Source organism: Hemitrygon akajei, chromosome 4 (genome assembly GCF_048418815.1).
Source record: "Hemitrygon akajei chromosome 4, sHemAka1.3, whole genome shotgun sequence".
Taxonomy (NCBI): domain Eukaryota; kingdom Metazoa; phylum Chordata; class Chondrichthyes; order Myliobatiformes; family Dasyatidae; genus Hemitrygon; species Hemitrygon akajei.
In genome coordinates this window covers 68262385-68279441 of record NC_133127.1, presented here as the reverse complement: position 1 = coordinate 68279441, position 17057 = coordinate 68262385, and the positions used below count along the sequence as shown (strand labels likewise).

Here is a 17057-nt window from a genome sequence, read left to right as displayed (position 1 = left end):
TGAGAAAGATCTATTATTATCACTGGATAAAAATCAAGAATTGTTGATGGACCTTATCTTTCTATTGATTCTAACTTAGTACAGTCAAGGCAATATACTCGTTCTCAACTGAGACATTGATACTATTGTTTGATTCTATGTACAATTTGAATTAATATTGAACCTTACTTTACTAAAATCTGGTAAAACAATGTAAAATCAGCAATTCATAACAAAATTAACTATTGCAACAAGATACCCGACACTTCATGCTTATGAGCTAGTTATTTTTGTATTTGAGGTGGAATTGTCACACTAAAAAAAATTATTCTGGCCTAAACAGTTTTAGATTTTAAAATTGCTTTCGATGATTTGAAATGACAAAACAGAATGTGAAAGAATTATTTCTGCATTAAAGCTATTCATAATTGCGTAATGTTATACAGTAGCAGAATTTGGTGTTGAATTATGTGGGCAATAATTTAGAGTGCAGTGGCATTACGTGGGTTAGTTAGCATCCAATCCTTGATACTAACATAAAATCATGAACATTTGAAGAGATGTGCTTGTCTATGGTTCTACTGTGGGTGGGTGGGGAGGGGGCTGTAGTCACTTTAACCTGACAAATATTTTAAAATAATTTAGCAAATAAGCCAGCTTGTACATAATGGAACTTGGTCTTGTGTAATCTAAGTTAGGATTCCAGATGATTAACAGTGAATACTTTGCTCACTTATTTTTGTTAAATTGATGTCTTATTTAAAAGTTATTTTAAATATATGAATAGTGAGGTATTGCAATCCATGTGTTAGGTTGAAAACATTAAATTAATTAGATTTATCGTCATTGACATATGACATAAGATTTTTGTGGTAGCAGTACAGTGCCCAGCCGTAATAGTGACTCATTTGCAAAATGATTCCTTCCTGAAATGTGACAAATGCTTCAAAGTATTGGTTGCAGGGTAATCAATATGCTTGTTCTTGACTGTAATCTTATATTTTGTTTGTATTTTAAGGCCACTATGCAAGTTGATCAGGAAGAAGTACATTCTCAGCAAAAAGATCAAACTGAAGAGCAAAATGATGTTTCCCAAATGCCAAGCACAGATTCTGAAGAAAAAGTTGGTAAAACTATACAAATTTAGCAAAGAACAAATAGCTGTTTCTGTGATATGTCTTTCATAACTTTAATTCTCTGCAGAATGATCCAGCTGTAGAAAATAAAGATAACAGCTCAAAACCCAAAATAAAAGTGAAGAGTGTGGATTTGGTGATCAAAAGTGAACTGCCCCAACAGCTTGTTCAAGACCTTCTCAACAACTATATTGAAAATGAGGTATGTTCCCTGTTGAGTGTTGTTATGAATTTAAAGAAAAATAATTTCACAGAACTGTGTATTTAACTGTTTTATTTTTTTAATACCCATGTGTTGAATGTATCCTGAAATTTAAGAACTAGCTGTGTGAGATTGACTGTTAATTATATTCATCAGCTTTATTGCCTTAAAAGTTTAGTGTTCACTGCTGCCTTTGAAGTATTGTTGCATTGAAACTTAGTTACTTGAGGATCGTTAAGTCAACAACATATGCATGGACTAGAGTCACATATGGGACGGTCTAGACCGGACTGGCAACTTCACTGTTTTGTAGTTGTCTTTTAGTGAAGTTTTAGCATTTAATAATAGTTGCTCTCTAGTTTGGTTTATCCACCATGCTTATCTCGTCCAGTGGGTAGGTAACATTGTCTGCTTGCTTAAAACTAAAGTGTTGAAATGACCAGTCTAAGCTGTCATATCAATGGTTTCCAAAATGACAAGTGCTTCCAGAATGTTCTCAATGTCTGTTTTAAAGGTTTTTTAACATTTTCATTAACTTTTGGGAATCCTTGACCCACATTTTTTTAATGAACTAATTTGGAAGCATCTAAGCACTCTGCATCTCTTCAGGACCACTTAAACTAGTTTAAAATGCACAAATGCTAATATTGTTAACTTTCTAGGGAAAGATGATCATGCAGGATAAACTTGAAAAAGAAAGAATGGATGCTAAAAATGCAGTTGAAGAATATGTGTATGATATCAGAGACAAATTGTGTGGAATTTATGAGAAATTCATCAATGAAGCGGTAAGTTGCCATTCTATAAACTAGTCAGTAAAATGTACAGCATTAGTTTCCTGCTATTATAATTCAACATACAATAATTGGATGTTCATATTGATTTACTCGCTATAATCTTGGCCTGGCAAATGAGCTTGGGGAGTTATTTCATCATGCTGTAAGCAAATATTCTGGTAAATGGGGGAAAATGTAATACTGAGAAAGGCCAGTGAGGTGATAAATCTATTTCAAAATAGATGAATTGAAGTGTGAAATATATTGGCTAGGTATGTTTTTCCAATTCTTGCTGAAAGTATACTTGAGCTTTTTCCAAATATACATAACTTCCTATACCTAAATCAAATGTGATTAATATTCATGGGGAGTATGATTCAGAAGCAAGTCATTTTCTCAAAACCTAGCACCAAAGTAATTTGACTGAGTTCCCAGTTCTGAACACTTAAAGTTTAAGACCTCAGATCTGATGCTTTCTACTTGGTTAAATTGTGAATCCTGGAAATAGCTTGAAGGTATCTGCAATTGTCATTGATGTTGCATTGTGCATTTGTAAAAAATTCTTGCAAGAATATCTTATTTAGTTATCAAGCCATATTGAATTTCTTAGCTTAAATGGGGAAATAACTCTGGTAGAATGGATGATGCATTCCTAAGGCTGTGTATAAAAGCATCTTAAAATAGACCACCCAGCCCATCGAGTCTGCTCCACCATTTCATCACAGCTAATTTATTATCCCTCTCAACTCCATTCTCTTGCCCTCTTCCTTTAAACTTTGACATCCTGGCTACCAAGAACCTGTCGAACCTCCACTTTAAATACACTCAGTGACGTGGACTCCACAGATTCACTACCTTCTGGCTAATGAAATTCCTCATCTAATTCTAATACTCCTCCTAATTATAGTCTTATTGATGGGTCAGCATGAGCAGCTTCAAATTCCTGGGTGTCAAATTTTAGAGAATCATTCCTGAGCTCAACATTGATGCAATCACAGTGAAGGCACACCAGCATTAAGAGTGAGGAGATTTATTTTGTCACCAAAGACTAGCAAATTTCTATAGATGTACAGTGGAGAGCATTCTAAATAGCATCAGTGCTTGGTAGGGAAGTTCCAGTGTACAGGATCGAAAGAGGCTGTAGAGAGTTATAGACTCAGCCAGTCTTGCACTGAACAGTTTTCATGACATTTGGAGACTAGTAGGAAGCTGAAAAGCTGGATCTCAGTAGTAGTAATCTCTGGATTGCTGCCAGAGCCGTGTGCCAATGAGACTAAGAAGGGGATCATATGGCTGATAAATTGGTCAGAGACACAGTTTCAGATTTCAGGATTTCTGGGATCTCTTCTGGGGGAAGGTAAGATCTGAACTTAAGAGGGACCAATATCCTTGTGGGCAGGTTAGCTAGAGCTGTTGAGAAGAGTTGAACGAGGTTGGGAGCAGGATATGGGATCCAGAACAATAGGTCAGAGGATGGAGCAGTTGGTGTAAAGGTAGAAGCAATGTGTGCAAAGACTTTAAGGAATAATGGTCAGTGGATAGGGCAAAATTGCAGTCAGTTGGATGGGTTGAAATATGTCTATTTTTGTGCAAGAAGTATCAGGAACGAGGGAGAAGAATGTAGAGCATGAATCGGTATGTTGAAATATGACATTGTGGCCACTACAGAGACTTGACTGTTACAAAGACAAAAAACAGCTGCTGGATATTCTGGGATTTCAGATGTTTCAAAAGAGATGAGGTGGGGGAATGGCACTACTAATCAGGGATAATATCACAGCTGCAGAAAGGGTGGATATCAGTACTGGTGAAAGTCTGAAACGGGAAGGGACTGATCGCTACAGGTAGTTCCTGAGTTACGAACCTCCAACTTAATTACAAACTGAGAAAGGAGAACGCTGCCTGCCATTTTAAGTCGTTGCCGTTGACACTGTGAGAGTGTAACTTTGTATTTGGCTTAAATTTTTCTTAGCAAGATTCACCCTGACCCCCCACCCGTTCCAGTCGGCTGGTGGCACAGTGAGATCAGTGCCGGGCTCAAGAAAGGAGGTTCCCGAGTTCAATCCAGTGACAGACCGCTCCCATGCCAGGTTGATGTCAATCCAGTGACTCCCGTACCATCCGTGTCTGGTTGATATCAAGCTTGCAACTCGACCTCGTTTAAAAAAAAACACTGCTACCTCCAGTTTAAATTCCCACGCGGAATATTGTGGAGGATCAAATACCCAAACCCAGCACACCCCCCACTTGTCCCATTTAACCTGTCTCAGTGCGGTGGTCCTTAGGACCCAGCCGACCTTGGGAGCCGGCGGAAGTCAGGACCCGCCGCCCACAGTGTTTCTGTTCCATTGATGAGAAGCAATCGCAACTGAAAATAAAGTGGAAATAATAAAGCAGTCGGAAAGAGGTGAAACACCATTGGTCATTGGAAAAGTGTTAGTCTACATTTGGTCAACGATCGGATTTTAAAGATAAAGTGAGAATAATGGAGCATGTGAAAGGTCCTGCCCCGATGAAAGCTACAATTATTACTAAGCAATGCAGTGGTTTAATTATTGGAATACATACATTTCTTAAGTATTTTCTATGCATAGAAAAGTAAAAGGTAAAACGTTTGACTAACTGACACTAAATAATACCAGATGTACTTGTTCCGACTTAAAGTACAAATCTGACTTAAAGACGGACTCAGGAACGGAATTTGTTCGTAACCTGGGGACTGCCTGTATTGGGATTTGTTTATAGACCATCCCCTCTCCACCCCCAATAACAGTAGGCATTGAGGAGCAGAAAGGTGCAAAAATAACAGGGTTTCCATGGATGATTTCACCTTCCCTAATAATAATTGCCTCCTCCTCAGTTCAAAAAGTTCAGATTGGAGGTATTTGTTACCTCTGTCCAGGAAGGATACCTGAGACAATGTGTAGACAGGCAGACTAGAAGATTGATTACTATGCAAAGAATCTAGTCAATAGACTGATCTGGTGGTGGGTGAGCAGCTTCGAGACAGTGACCACAACTCCCTTACCTTTAGCATACCCTTAGACAGGGAAAGGAGCAGACAGTATAGAAAAATAATTGGGGAAAGGTGAATTATAATGCTATTAGATAGGAACTTGGGGGTGTAAATTGAGAACAGATATACTCAGGGAAATGCACAACAGATGTGGAGGGTGTTAGGGAGCACTTGCGTGGAGTTCTGGATAGATTGGTTCCATTGAGGAAGGAAAGGGATGGTAGAGTAAAGGAACATTTTGTCAAGAGGAAGAAAGATTCTGAAGGGAGCAAGAATCAGACGGGTCCGGAGACTTACAAGATAACCAGGAAGGAGCTTAAGAGGGGACGTGGGAGAGATATTAAGGAACATGGGAAGGCCTTGCAAATAGGATTAAGGAAATCCCCAAGGTGTTCTGCATGTGCTTGTAGAATAGGGGGATGACTAGAGTGGGGTAGGACTGATCAGGGATAGAAGAGGAAATGTGCGTGGAGTCAGAGGAGCTTGGTGAGGACCTTAATGAATAGTTTCAATCTATATTCACCAGTGAGAAAGATTATAGCGATATTCATGGGAATTATAGAACACTGAGTCTTGCCTTAGTGATGGGCAAACTATTGAAGAGGATTTTTGGAGACAGGATTTATAAACATTTGGAGTAATATATAGGCTGATTAGGATTAGTCAGCTTGGCTTTGTGCCTCACAAGGGTGATGGAATTTTGTAAGGCATTTGATAAGGTTCCTCATGGTGAGCTCATACAAAAGATCAGGAAGGCATGGGATCCAGAGAAACTTGGCTGCGTGGATTCAAGTTTGGATTGTCCACAGAAAGAGTGTGATAATAGATGGAACACATTCTGCTTGGTGGTTGGTCACCTGTTGTGTTCTGCAGGATGTGTTTGGGGTCCCTTGCTCTTTGTGATTTTTTACAAATAACTTGGATGAGGAAGTGGAAAGGTTTGTTTAGTAAGTTTACATGAAGGTCAGTGGTGTTGTGGAGAGTGAAGATGGTTGTCATGTGTTACAGTGGGACATTGTCAGGATGCAGAGCTGGGTTGAGAATTGGTAAATGGAGATCAATCTGGAGAAGTGTGAGGTGATTCACTTTGGAAGAGTAAGCTCAAAGTTATGGCAGGATTCTTGGCAGTGTGGAGAAACAGGAAGACCTTGGGGTCTATGTCCATTGATCCCTCAAAGTTGCTGTGCAAGTTGATAGGGTGGTTAAGAATACATATGGTGTGTTGGCCTTCTTTAGTTGGGGTTGAGTTCAAGAGCCACGAGGTAATGCTGGTAATGTTGCAGCTCCATGAAATTGGTTAGAGCACAATTGCAGTACTGTGTCCAGTTCTTGTTGCCTCTTTATAGGAAAGGTGTGAAAGCTTTAGAGAGGATGCAGAGGAAACTTAACCAGCGAGCTTAGAAGGACATGTCTTACGGGGATAGATTGAGTGAGATAAGGCGTTTCTCATTTGAGCACAAGAGGATGATAGGTGACTTGAAAGGGGTGCGTAGGATGATGAGGCATAGAGTGGACAGCCAGCACCTTTTTCCCCAGGACGTAAATGGCATAAGAGGGCACAACTTTAAGATGATTGGAGGGAAGTATAAAGGGGATGTTAGAGGTGGGTATTTTTACGCAGTGGTGGGTGCGTGGAATGTGCTGCCAGGGATGGGGTAGAGGCAAATACATTAGAAACATTTAAAGGTTTCTTAGATAATATGGATGAATGATAAATGGAGGGCTATGTGAGAGGAAAGTGTTATATTGTGTTGGAGTATGATAAAAGGTCAGCACAACATAGTGAGCTGAAAGGCCTGTACTGTGCTGTACTACTTTCTGTTCTGTATGCCAGTGATAATAAACCTAATTCTGATGTTGACAAGTTCAGCCGTTATCACAGGACTATATCACCGTAATCATGTTTCATTTGCAAAAATATTGAAAACACAGTCTAAACATCAAAGTAGATTGCATGACACTGATGCACCAAATGCTGGAAGGACTCAGCAAGTCAAGAGGCATCTATTGAAAGGATGAGTCGACATTTCATGATGAAGGGTCTTGGCCTGAAATGTCAACTCTATTCCTCTCCATAAACGTTGTCTGACCTGCTGAATTCTTCCAGTATTTTCTGTGTGTTACTCTGGATTTTCAGCATCTTCAGAATTTGTTTGATTTGCATGGCAGTGAGCAACTTGCACATAGAAAAATAATGTGAAATTCCATTTGCTTTGCCTTTCAGGATAAACAAAAGTTCACGCAATTGTTGGAGGATACAGAAAATTGGCTATATGAAGATGGAGAAGACCAACCTAAACAAGTATATCTTGATAAACTGAATGATCTAAAGGTATCTACTGACCCTTTATACAGAGTAGTTCTGATAATATTTGTCAGGTTGCTTAAAATGAATTTTGACTGAATAAATTATACTCGATGAGTCTAATCTTTTGGATTATTCTATAATTGGCAGAATTTGGTGTCCTTGTTCTTGGGACACTAGGGAAAATTGTATATTCATCCATGTGTTACAACATCAATTATTACTTGTGGGTTATGTTGATACTTCTGAGGTGCTGCTAATCATTTTAATCCTGGGGAATATTTGTTCCTTCTTTCTTTGGATGTAATGATGAACACAGCAATGCATACTCTTAATAGAATTTCAGCATTAATGTTAGTTTAAAAAAAAATAATTCCTAGCAATGTAATGTAAAGTTTATCAGTGAGGTGCATTTTTTGGTATGCCTTTGGCTAAATGGCACAGTCTTGATGAAGGGTCACACTCTGAAACACTGTTCTTTCCCCTACATAGATGCTGCCTGAGTTCCTCCAGCATTTTGTGTGTGTTGCTCAAGATTTCCAGCATTTGCAGAATATTGTGTTTGTAGCACAATATTTAGTATAAAACTCCACAGCAGTTTGAGTGCAGAATACATGAAATCTCAGACAGCCAACAGCATGTATTTATTTAGGGATTTTAATGTACTGTAGGTCAGAATGGCCAGAGTTGTCAGTATGAGGAAAATGAGTCAAGTAAGCATTGGAGTTAAGAACTAACAAAGATATTCATGAAGCTATAAATGTTGTGCAACTTAAGCCAAAAGTGGAGGTGGATGATGTTACAGAAGAAAAAGTATCTATCTTTGTAATGGTGTTAGTATGTATTTAGACACATGCACCAGGATCAAAAATCTGTCTCAAATTGTTGAATGTAAAGAAATGGAGTCATGGCCAAGATTCAGAGTTAAGGTATGGACCAAAGATAGCTTTATTTAGTCATCCTAGTTTAATTGCAGAAAGGTTCTGTATTTACACTTCTGGTAGTTCTACTTAAATGAGTGGGGTGAAGATTGGTGAACTAAAGATGAAGTGTTGTCAGCAATATATAGGAACTGATATGGTATTTTTACTCATTGCTGAGGAGCAGCATGTAAATGAAAACCTGAATGTTGCTGGTCAGAGATCCTTACAGTCTGCAAAATTGGAAAAGAGGCCTGTACAGATGATATCCTTGATTACAGGGGTATCAGATTAGTGGAATCCTACCCAGGGATTGATAAAAAGGTGATTTGTTAATTATGACAAAATTAAGGAGAGGTGGTCAAGACAAGGTGGTATACCTTTGTTATTTGTGGTTAGGTAGTACCACTGCAGTAATGTTTGAGGCGGAAACCTAATTTAACTGGCATGAAAGGGGGGCACAGGTACAGGTGTTTTGTGGAGAAATGAGAGATTGGCAGTATTTGAAATGACAGAAGGTACTTTCTTTTTGGAGGTGAGATGTTGACTACTACTGAATTTGGAGGAAAAGGCTCATGAGAGAGAATCTTGAAAATAAGGCTAAAAGATGAGTGGCAGTTGTGATCAATAGAGCATTAAATAGGTGTCTTGGGTAAAGATTGCTCAGTGTGCAGGGGAAATAGAGAATCTAGAACAAGTTCTGCATAATGGAGTTTCAACAAATTTTGCCTGATGGGCTCTGGAAAGGTATAGAAATGATAAAGGCAGCTGATTGGTTGATCTATGCTTTAGTGACAAAGTTGTCAATACACTTTGAAGTTGAACAAGAAACGTATAAGGTTTAAGGTTATGTATTTCTGTAGAGAATAAAGGATATTTATGGCCACTGGGAACAGAATGAGTTTTTTTGGTCTGGCCAGATGGTGATTTTCTGAACCATTTTATTCAAGTCTGTATTCCTTAAATGAGGAGCAGCATTTTAAAAGGGGCACGGAGGACATGGCTAGGGTTAGAGTAGTATTTTTAATGTGGGCTTGGGAGCATCAAAATTTGAAGTGAATGTGTGGTTGTATAATTCTGTGATTGCAAAAATATTGTGCTGAATAAAGGGCCAGAGGTTAGATATTTGAGTTTATAAAAAGTGCAACTATGATTGAGATTAATTTCCTGGAATGAATACAGGATTTGATACAATTAGGAAAGGTTGATCATGGCTAGAATCAACTTCTGCCCCCTAAGCAAGCGCCTGGACCTGCGACAATTTGCTGATCGTCACAATAGGTCCACAGCAAATGCAGTCTCACTGGGTCTCCATTCTGCCTTGGAACACCTGGACAATAGTAATACCTGTACCAGGCTGCTGTTTACTGATTACAGCTCAGCGTTCAACACACTCATATCCACATTTTTAATCAACAAGCTCCAAAACCTGGGCTTATATACTTCCCTCTGCAACTGGAACCTTAACTTCCACACCAGAACCACATTCTGTGCAGATCAGAAATATAATTTCCTCTTTGCTGACAATCGATACTGGCGCACCTCAAGGAAGCGTGCTTAGCCCACTGCTCTACTCTCTACACTTATTTCGATGCAGCTAGGCGCAGTTCAAATGCCATCTAAACTAGGCAATGACTGAACTATTGCAGGCAGTATTTCAGATGGTGACGAGAAGTACAGGAGTGTGACAGATCAGCTGGGCGAGTGAAGTCAGAACAACAACCTTGCACTCAATGTCAATAAGACCAAGGAATTGATTCTGGATTTCAGGAAGGAGAAGTTGAGGGTACACAAACCACTCCTCATTAAGGAATCAGCAGTGGGAAAGTTGAGCAGTTTCAAGTTTCTGGATGTCAACATCTGAGGGTTTATCCTGGGCCCAACATATTCAAGCAATTAAAAGAAGGCATGACAGCAGCCATATTTCAGGAGTTTAGGAGACTTGATTTGTCACCAAAGACACTGAAGATTTCTGCAGATGTACCTTGGAAAGCAATCTAACTGGTTGCATCACCATTTGGTATGGTGGGACCATGAGACAGGATCAGAAAAAGCTGCAGGAAGTTGTAAACTCGGCCAGCTCCACCATTAAGGACCACCCCTCCCCCTCATTGCCCGCTTCTCATTGCTACCATCAAGGAGATGGTACAGGAGCCTGAAGACACACACTGAACGTTTCAGAAAAAGCTTCTTGCCCTCTGCCTTCAGGTTTCTGAATGGACAAAGAATCAATGAACACAACCTCTGTATTTTTCCCCTTTTTTGCACTTATTGAAATTGTATATACTTATTGTAATATATAGTTTTTATGTATTGCAATGTACTGCTGCTGCAAAACAACAAATTTCACAACATATGCCAGTGATATTAAACCTGATTCTGATTCTGGAAAGGTGAGAATAGTGAATCATGAGAAAGCACAGTGAATTGAAGTGAAGACTGAAATTACTGAGGTTGAAAAGTTCCTTGATGCAGAGATGAGTGTGGAGAAAAACACTAGATTTTTCTTGGTGGTAGATCATGGGGACTTTGAGCAGGAAGGATTAAGATGTGCATCCCAGTGTGAGATCACTATGTATCATTCCACATGACACTGATAGAAGGGAAATATTTAATGGAATAATTAGTGAAGAAACTGAAGTTATGGGTGGGATGTTGCTGGGGAAGAAGGATAAAATGCACACTCATTAACAGGTCAAAACTGATGTCCATATAAGAATAAAAATTTGTTTTGTTATAGAATCTTGGTCAACCTGTTCAAGACAGATACAAGGAACATGAGGAGAGGCCAAAAGCATTTGATGCGTTGGGCAAAAAGATCCAGCTTTTCATGAAGATTGCAGAAGCTTATAAAAATAAGGTATTGGTCATAACAGAATAACATAACTTTGTCCTAAATGCGACACCTTGGAATTTGCAGTATTTTCCACAACTCCTTCACCCAAAATGGGTATATTAGAAATTCTCCTTCAGGTTTATATTGGTAGAATTTTCAAAGTATATAACAATAGCAAGAAAGATTATGCCATAAGAAATATTAGTAAGTTTATGGTTGTTATTGAGCCAGAATACTAGTTCGGTGATCATTCAGCTTTCTATGCCTAGAATTTGAATTGTCTAATAATTTGATTTTCAGTAATGTAAATAATTGACGAAGTTGAACAATAGTATTGCGATTTGATACACTAATTCCAACAGCTTGCAAATTTTTGATATTTAAAATGTACTTTTAATAGGATGAAAACTATGAGCATATTGATGCTACAGAAATGGCAAAAGTTGAAAAAAATGTCAGTAGTGCCATGGATTGGATGAATAGTAGAATGATTGGACAGAACAACCAGATGTTGTTCCAGGACCCCATTGTGAAGGTAGCAGAAATAATGAACAAAGTTAAGGTAAGAAGAATTAATTTATTAATCAAATAATTCCTTGAAACTACATAATGTTCTTGTTTTCTTAAGATTGAGTATAATAGCTTAGCATTTTTTAAAATGTAATGTTTATTTCTGTTAGAACGTAATAAGTAAATAGTAAAATCAGACACCATTTGACTGAGACGTAGCTCATGCAAAGTGTGGACTGGGCTAAGAAGTATTCCTGACAATATATTCAAGGGAGAGAAATAAATTGTATATACTGCTAGATGTACTTAGGCTAGTGGAGTTAGTTCTAAGGGTTCTGTTGATCATTTTTCAGTTGTTAGTTTGTAGAAAACAGTTACCTCTGGGGACGAAGGATATTTTTAAACTGATTTGAAAGAGTATAATGAGCCTGGCATTTCTTAGAATACTTTGAGAAGGTTGTTAAAGTAAACCAGATAACTTTGAATATAAAAGCAAGCTCTTTGTGCTAAATCTTTAAAAATCACCAACATAAGCACATTTCTGGAAATAAATTCAAGCCAGGCCACCTGAAGTGTGCTAATCAGATGAAATTTTAACGATCTTTTATCACATGGTCTTCTTCCTGACGAAAGTCGTTGACCAAAAGTCACCCTGGCTTACTTCTCCCCAAGAGGTGCAGCCTCATCTGCTGAGTATTACAACATTTTTTTAGTTACTACACTATTCCAGCATTGACAGGGTTTTGTTTTTTTATTAAATATTATTTGGGTCCTGCAGGAGTACAGTTAATTTTGGGTATCATGCTTTAAGGAAATAATTTAACACTCAGTTAGTGGGAAGTGCTTTTCTAGAAAGATACAAGAGTGGAAGGACTTCAGATAAATGGAGAAACTTAGATTGTTCTCCTTACAGTAGAGGATGTTAAGATGAGATTTGGACAAATTCAGGCTGCCCCCAGCACACCCTCTGGTGTGCTGGTGGTTAACGCAAATAACCACATGTCACTGTTTCGATGTACATGTGATTCATAATAGTGAATATTGAATCTTGGAAATTCAAAATTATGGAGATTTGATGGAGTAAATGTGACAAACTATACAAGTTTAAAGAAATAGAGAATATGAATATAGGGTAACTGGCTAAAAAGAAACAATGCAACATCTTGAATGCAATGTCATTTTGGATTGTGGGGGGAGATTTGCTGGTGACTTTCCAAAAAAAAAACTGTAAAGAGAAAATTGGCACAACTGTGGTGAAAACAGTGGTGGAACTAACTTGGAGCGAACAATGATACAATGATGTGAATGGCTTTGCACTGAATTATACTGAACTCAAGTTATTATACAAATTACGTAGCTTATCCAAAAGGCTCAAATCCGAAAATGAATTTAGAGACTTGTTCCAGCCGGGTGTAGCATGTCAAAATAACATAATGACCATTTTGGATTGAGGGAAGTTTACTTTGTTTGAAATCTCAATTTTCTCATTTATTCAGGAACTGGAGACAACATGTGATCCTATTGTTAACAAGCCAAAGCCAAAAGTGGAGCCACTTCCTGAAAAAGATAGAGCCAATGGGCCATTGCACGAGGAAAGTGGGAATGATCTCGAGTCTGAATCTAATATAGCAGGTGGTGACAACACCAAACCAGTTGAGCAGCAAAAGCCAGCAGAAAATCGGAACACAGAAATGGAAGTGGATTGAAAATAACCTCTGTTATATTTAAAAGAAAGTCCCTTTTGCGTCCATCCAAGACTATGGTTTCTGTTGTATGTCCAGCTTAAGGCACATAATCAGTTTTTCTCAAATGTATCTGGCTCGGTATCTTTAGTATTAAAATGGTGAAAACTCAATCCTACCAGATTTAAATGTAGTATTGCTGTTATCTGCTGATTTTGGTTTTTTTTTAAATCATCCTTTGATGTTTTTGTATCTGGTTTATAAGCACTTGGAACAGTCACTAGCTCTTTCACAACTCTACTTCATGCCTTAATTTTATCCTCCGTGAATTGGATGTCTTCAAAAATAAGTCACATCCATGGTGATTTTTAATTAAAAAGGCCTAGAAAATTGTATGTTTAAATATTGGTGTTTTACTTTACAAAAGCATCAATAGAATGTTTAATAGGATCTGTGACCATAATTATTTAATAAACTCCATCATCCATGTGGATAACTAAGGTTTCATTTTTGAACAATCAAATTACAATCTTCAGCTTGCATTTTAGGTATAATTTAGTGTTTTTGAAGATCTACTGGGACTTAATTCCTACCCTGATAACGGATAAGAATATTGAACTGTGTTTAATGATACATATAGCTGAATCATTATCCAGCTGTGCATTGCAATATTGTGCAAAAAGAGCAAAAAAAAAACATTGCAGGTTAATGGGAGCATTTTAAATGATACTTCAAAGCCTTCTGTAAAACAATGATAAAGGAAAGACTATTTGCTGTCAAAATATTCTTTCAAATGATGCTATTGTTGAATGTCTAAAATTGCAGAGACAGTTGTGGAGCTGTTCATGCTTAGGACATTAGAGTTGATGCTACAGTTTTTTTTGTATGCTCTCCTTGATTTATGGCTAGGTGTTAATTTCACAGGACTGTGAACATCCTGTTACTTGCTTTCAAGCTTGCTAATTTGGTAAATTGGTTGCGCTTTAAAGTTTGTGAATCTTTGGCAGTGCAGGAATGTAATTGTTCTCTTCAAATTTGCCCATGAATTCAAATCCAAGATGGGGGGGGGGGGGGGGGATTCCTGTGGGAACTATTATAATTTGTTTTATTACTCTGTATGTAGCTGCCTGCATAATGCTCATGGACAATATCTGAGAAAGAAACTTGCAACACTCCATATGAATTCTTTAGGTTTGCAATTCAGCTTACCAAGAATGAAAATTAAATTCTGATAAAAGTGTTAAACATGTAGAAAAAGTTTTTTTTTTAATTTACTGTTATTGGTATCTGAGTATTTGTCTAAATGAAGTTGAAATTAATATTTAAGATAGTTAATTCCAAAGCTCCAGAATGCAGTACAGCAGACAAATGTGGAAAATGTGTGCTTGTAGCTGAGCATTATGGTATTTGGGCTTGCTGGGATCCAGACCTACTGGATTTGTGTTCCTGTTACTCGTTATATAATACACAAGATGAAATTAACGTGTAGGCACTAAGTATAGGATAGATACAAAACGGTTCACCATTTTGTGATTACCAATTATTGGTAATGTAATGGTGCCATACAATCACACTCATTTGTTTAAAGAAAATTTTTGTGGCCACTTGTTAACATCTGGCTGCTGTATGCTTTACTCATCTGAAGCTTTGCTGCTTAAGTTGCTGTTTTATTTTGTAAGGCCTAATGTTACATCTCTTGGATACTACTTGGAACCAGAGGACAAAAATATTCTCTGCATATGGTTCTGTGGTGTTCACCATATAGTTTACTTAGTACTACAACCTGATTGGCCCTAAATGATGTGGATTACTCAGGCAGTGAGCATTAATGGAAGGAAAAAATCTATTTGGGCCTTAACCTTACATAACTACTTTAACTGGAAGTGTTCTTGACTATTTTAAAAGTCAATGGATCAAATTAAACAGCCTAATATCCTACCATATCCAGTTGCAAATGCTGATGGACTACTACAGTGCATGTCCAAGAAAACCTCATCCAGAATATAATAATGCATGTCTGCCTACACCTGAAGTTCACACCATCAGGATCAGGTTTAATTATCACCAGCATATGGTGTGTAATTTGTTAAATTTACGGCAGCAATACAATGAAACGCATGATAAATACAGCGAAAAAACAATTACAGTAATACTAAGTCTTTTACATAAGTAATGTAAAAAAAACAAAAGTAGTGAGGTGGTATTCATGGGTTCAATGTCCTTTTAGAAATTTGATGGGGAGAAGAAGCTGCTACTGAATTGTGGAGTCTGTACCTCCTTCCTGATGGTAACAATGACAGCAGGACATGTCCTAGGTGGTGGGGGTCCTTAATGTTCTTCACCACTCCTTGAAGTTGTCTTGGATACTACAGAGGCTAGTACCCATGATGGAGCTGACTAATTTTACAAGTTTTTGAGTGAGTTGACAAACCAAATCTCCTCAAACTCCCAATGAAATATAGCTGCTATTGTGCCACCTTTATAGCTACAACAATATGTTGCATCCAGGTTAGGTTCTCAGAAATAGTGACACCCAGGAACCTGAATTTTCTCACCCTCCACTTCTGACCGCTCAGTGAGCTTTGCTTTGTGTTCCCTCATCTTACTCTTTCTGAAGTCCACAATCAGCTCTTTAGTCTTGCTGATGCTGAGTGGTTGCTAAAACACCATTCAACTAGTTCACATAAGCTTGTCCAATAAATTTGATTCTACCACATGATATAAGAAATGGCTGACTATAAATAAAAAAAAGTTACTATTCAATTGCAACTTTGAAAATATGCTGAAGAACCACCTGACCAAGTTCAGTACCACTATTAATACCAGAATTTTGTCCAGATAGCTTCTTTCTACAAAATAACGACTCCCAATCCAGTCAAACCATCCCCAATCATGTGCAAGGGAATTACTAAAAATAGCATTTTTATCCACAATCATTTAATAAACTAGCTACAGTATTCAAATTATTTGTTGGTAATTATCAGCTTATTTAAAATTACATGGCTTGTATCACTAGTGTGTCCTATTTTTGTGTTTGTGGTTTTGGAATTACGTTAAATGGATACAGTTCTGCTGAATCAAATTTCTGGCTATTCATTGAATTGTCAGCCAACGCATGACAATTCAGTGATTGATAAGCAGTCTGTCTTCTGTAAGTTTATTGTTTTACGATGTGCTTCAGCTTTTGTTCATGCAGTATTTCAAAAAAATTTACTTTGTAAATGTTGGAGAAGTTATAATAGCCATGTTTCTTAAATTGCATTGAGAGAGAGACGGTGAGTCATAAAATTGTACAACTTACGCTTGGCATAGACGGCTGTTTCTATCACTCATCTACATTGGGATCAGTATCTTTATAGGCCTGGACTATTATTGCCTACACCAATTAGTGATTGGTTCCAGATATCAACCATTCTGTGTTTTAAAAAAAATACTTAATTTAATGTCCCCCACCTCACCTTGAATCTCTGCCCTTTTTTGATACCTCTAGCCCATGATGGGGTTGACTAGATTTTTATCTACCCTATGACAATTGTATGTAGCTTGATCAGATCACCCTCAAATCTTTTACTTCAAGCAAAATAAAACCAGTTTGATCGATCTCTTTTCCTTCCCCCCCCCCCCCCAAGACTCCAAGCCAGTAAAATCCTTGTGTATTTCCTCCAGTGCAACCTAACCACTGTTTTATAAAATAA

The 17057-nt window shown here is 37.7% G+C and overlaps 1 protein-coding gene and 1 long non-coding RNA gene across 2 annotated transcripts in view; one reads left to right on the top strand and one right to left on the bottom strand.

The window, feature by feature from the left end:
- hspa4l (heat shock protein 4 like) overlaps positions 1 to 14619 on the top strand; it is a 58979-nt gene extending 44360 nt beyond the window's left edge. The window contains exons 13-19 of the mRNA XM_073042807.1: positions 998 to 1102; positions 1183 to 1317; positions 1980 to 2105; positions 7334 to 7441; positions 11075 to 11194; positions 11571 to 11732; positions 13177 to 14619. Of these exons, the coding sequence (XP_072898908.1) occupies positions 998 to 1102; positions 1183 to 1317; positions 1980 to 2105; positions 7334 to 7441; positions 11075 to 11194; positions 11571 to 11732; positions 13177 to 13386 (966 nt within the window). The 3' untranslated portion in view covers positions 13387 to 14619. The remainder of the gene's footprint in view (positions 1 to 997; positions 1103 to 1182; positions 1318 to 1979; positions 2106 to 7333; positions 7442 to 11074; positions 11195 to 11570; positions 11733 to 13176) is intronic.
- Positions 1 to 17057, bottom strand: part of LOC140726427 (uncharacterized) — an 83410-nt gene that overhangs the window by 18936 nt on the left and 47417 nt on the right. The window lies entirely within an intron of this gene.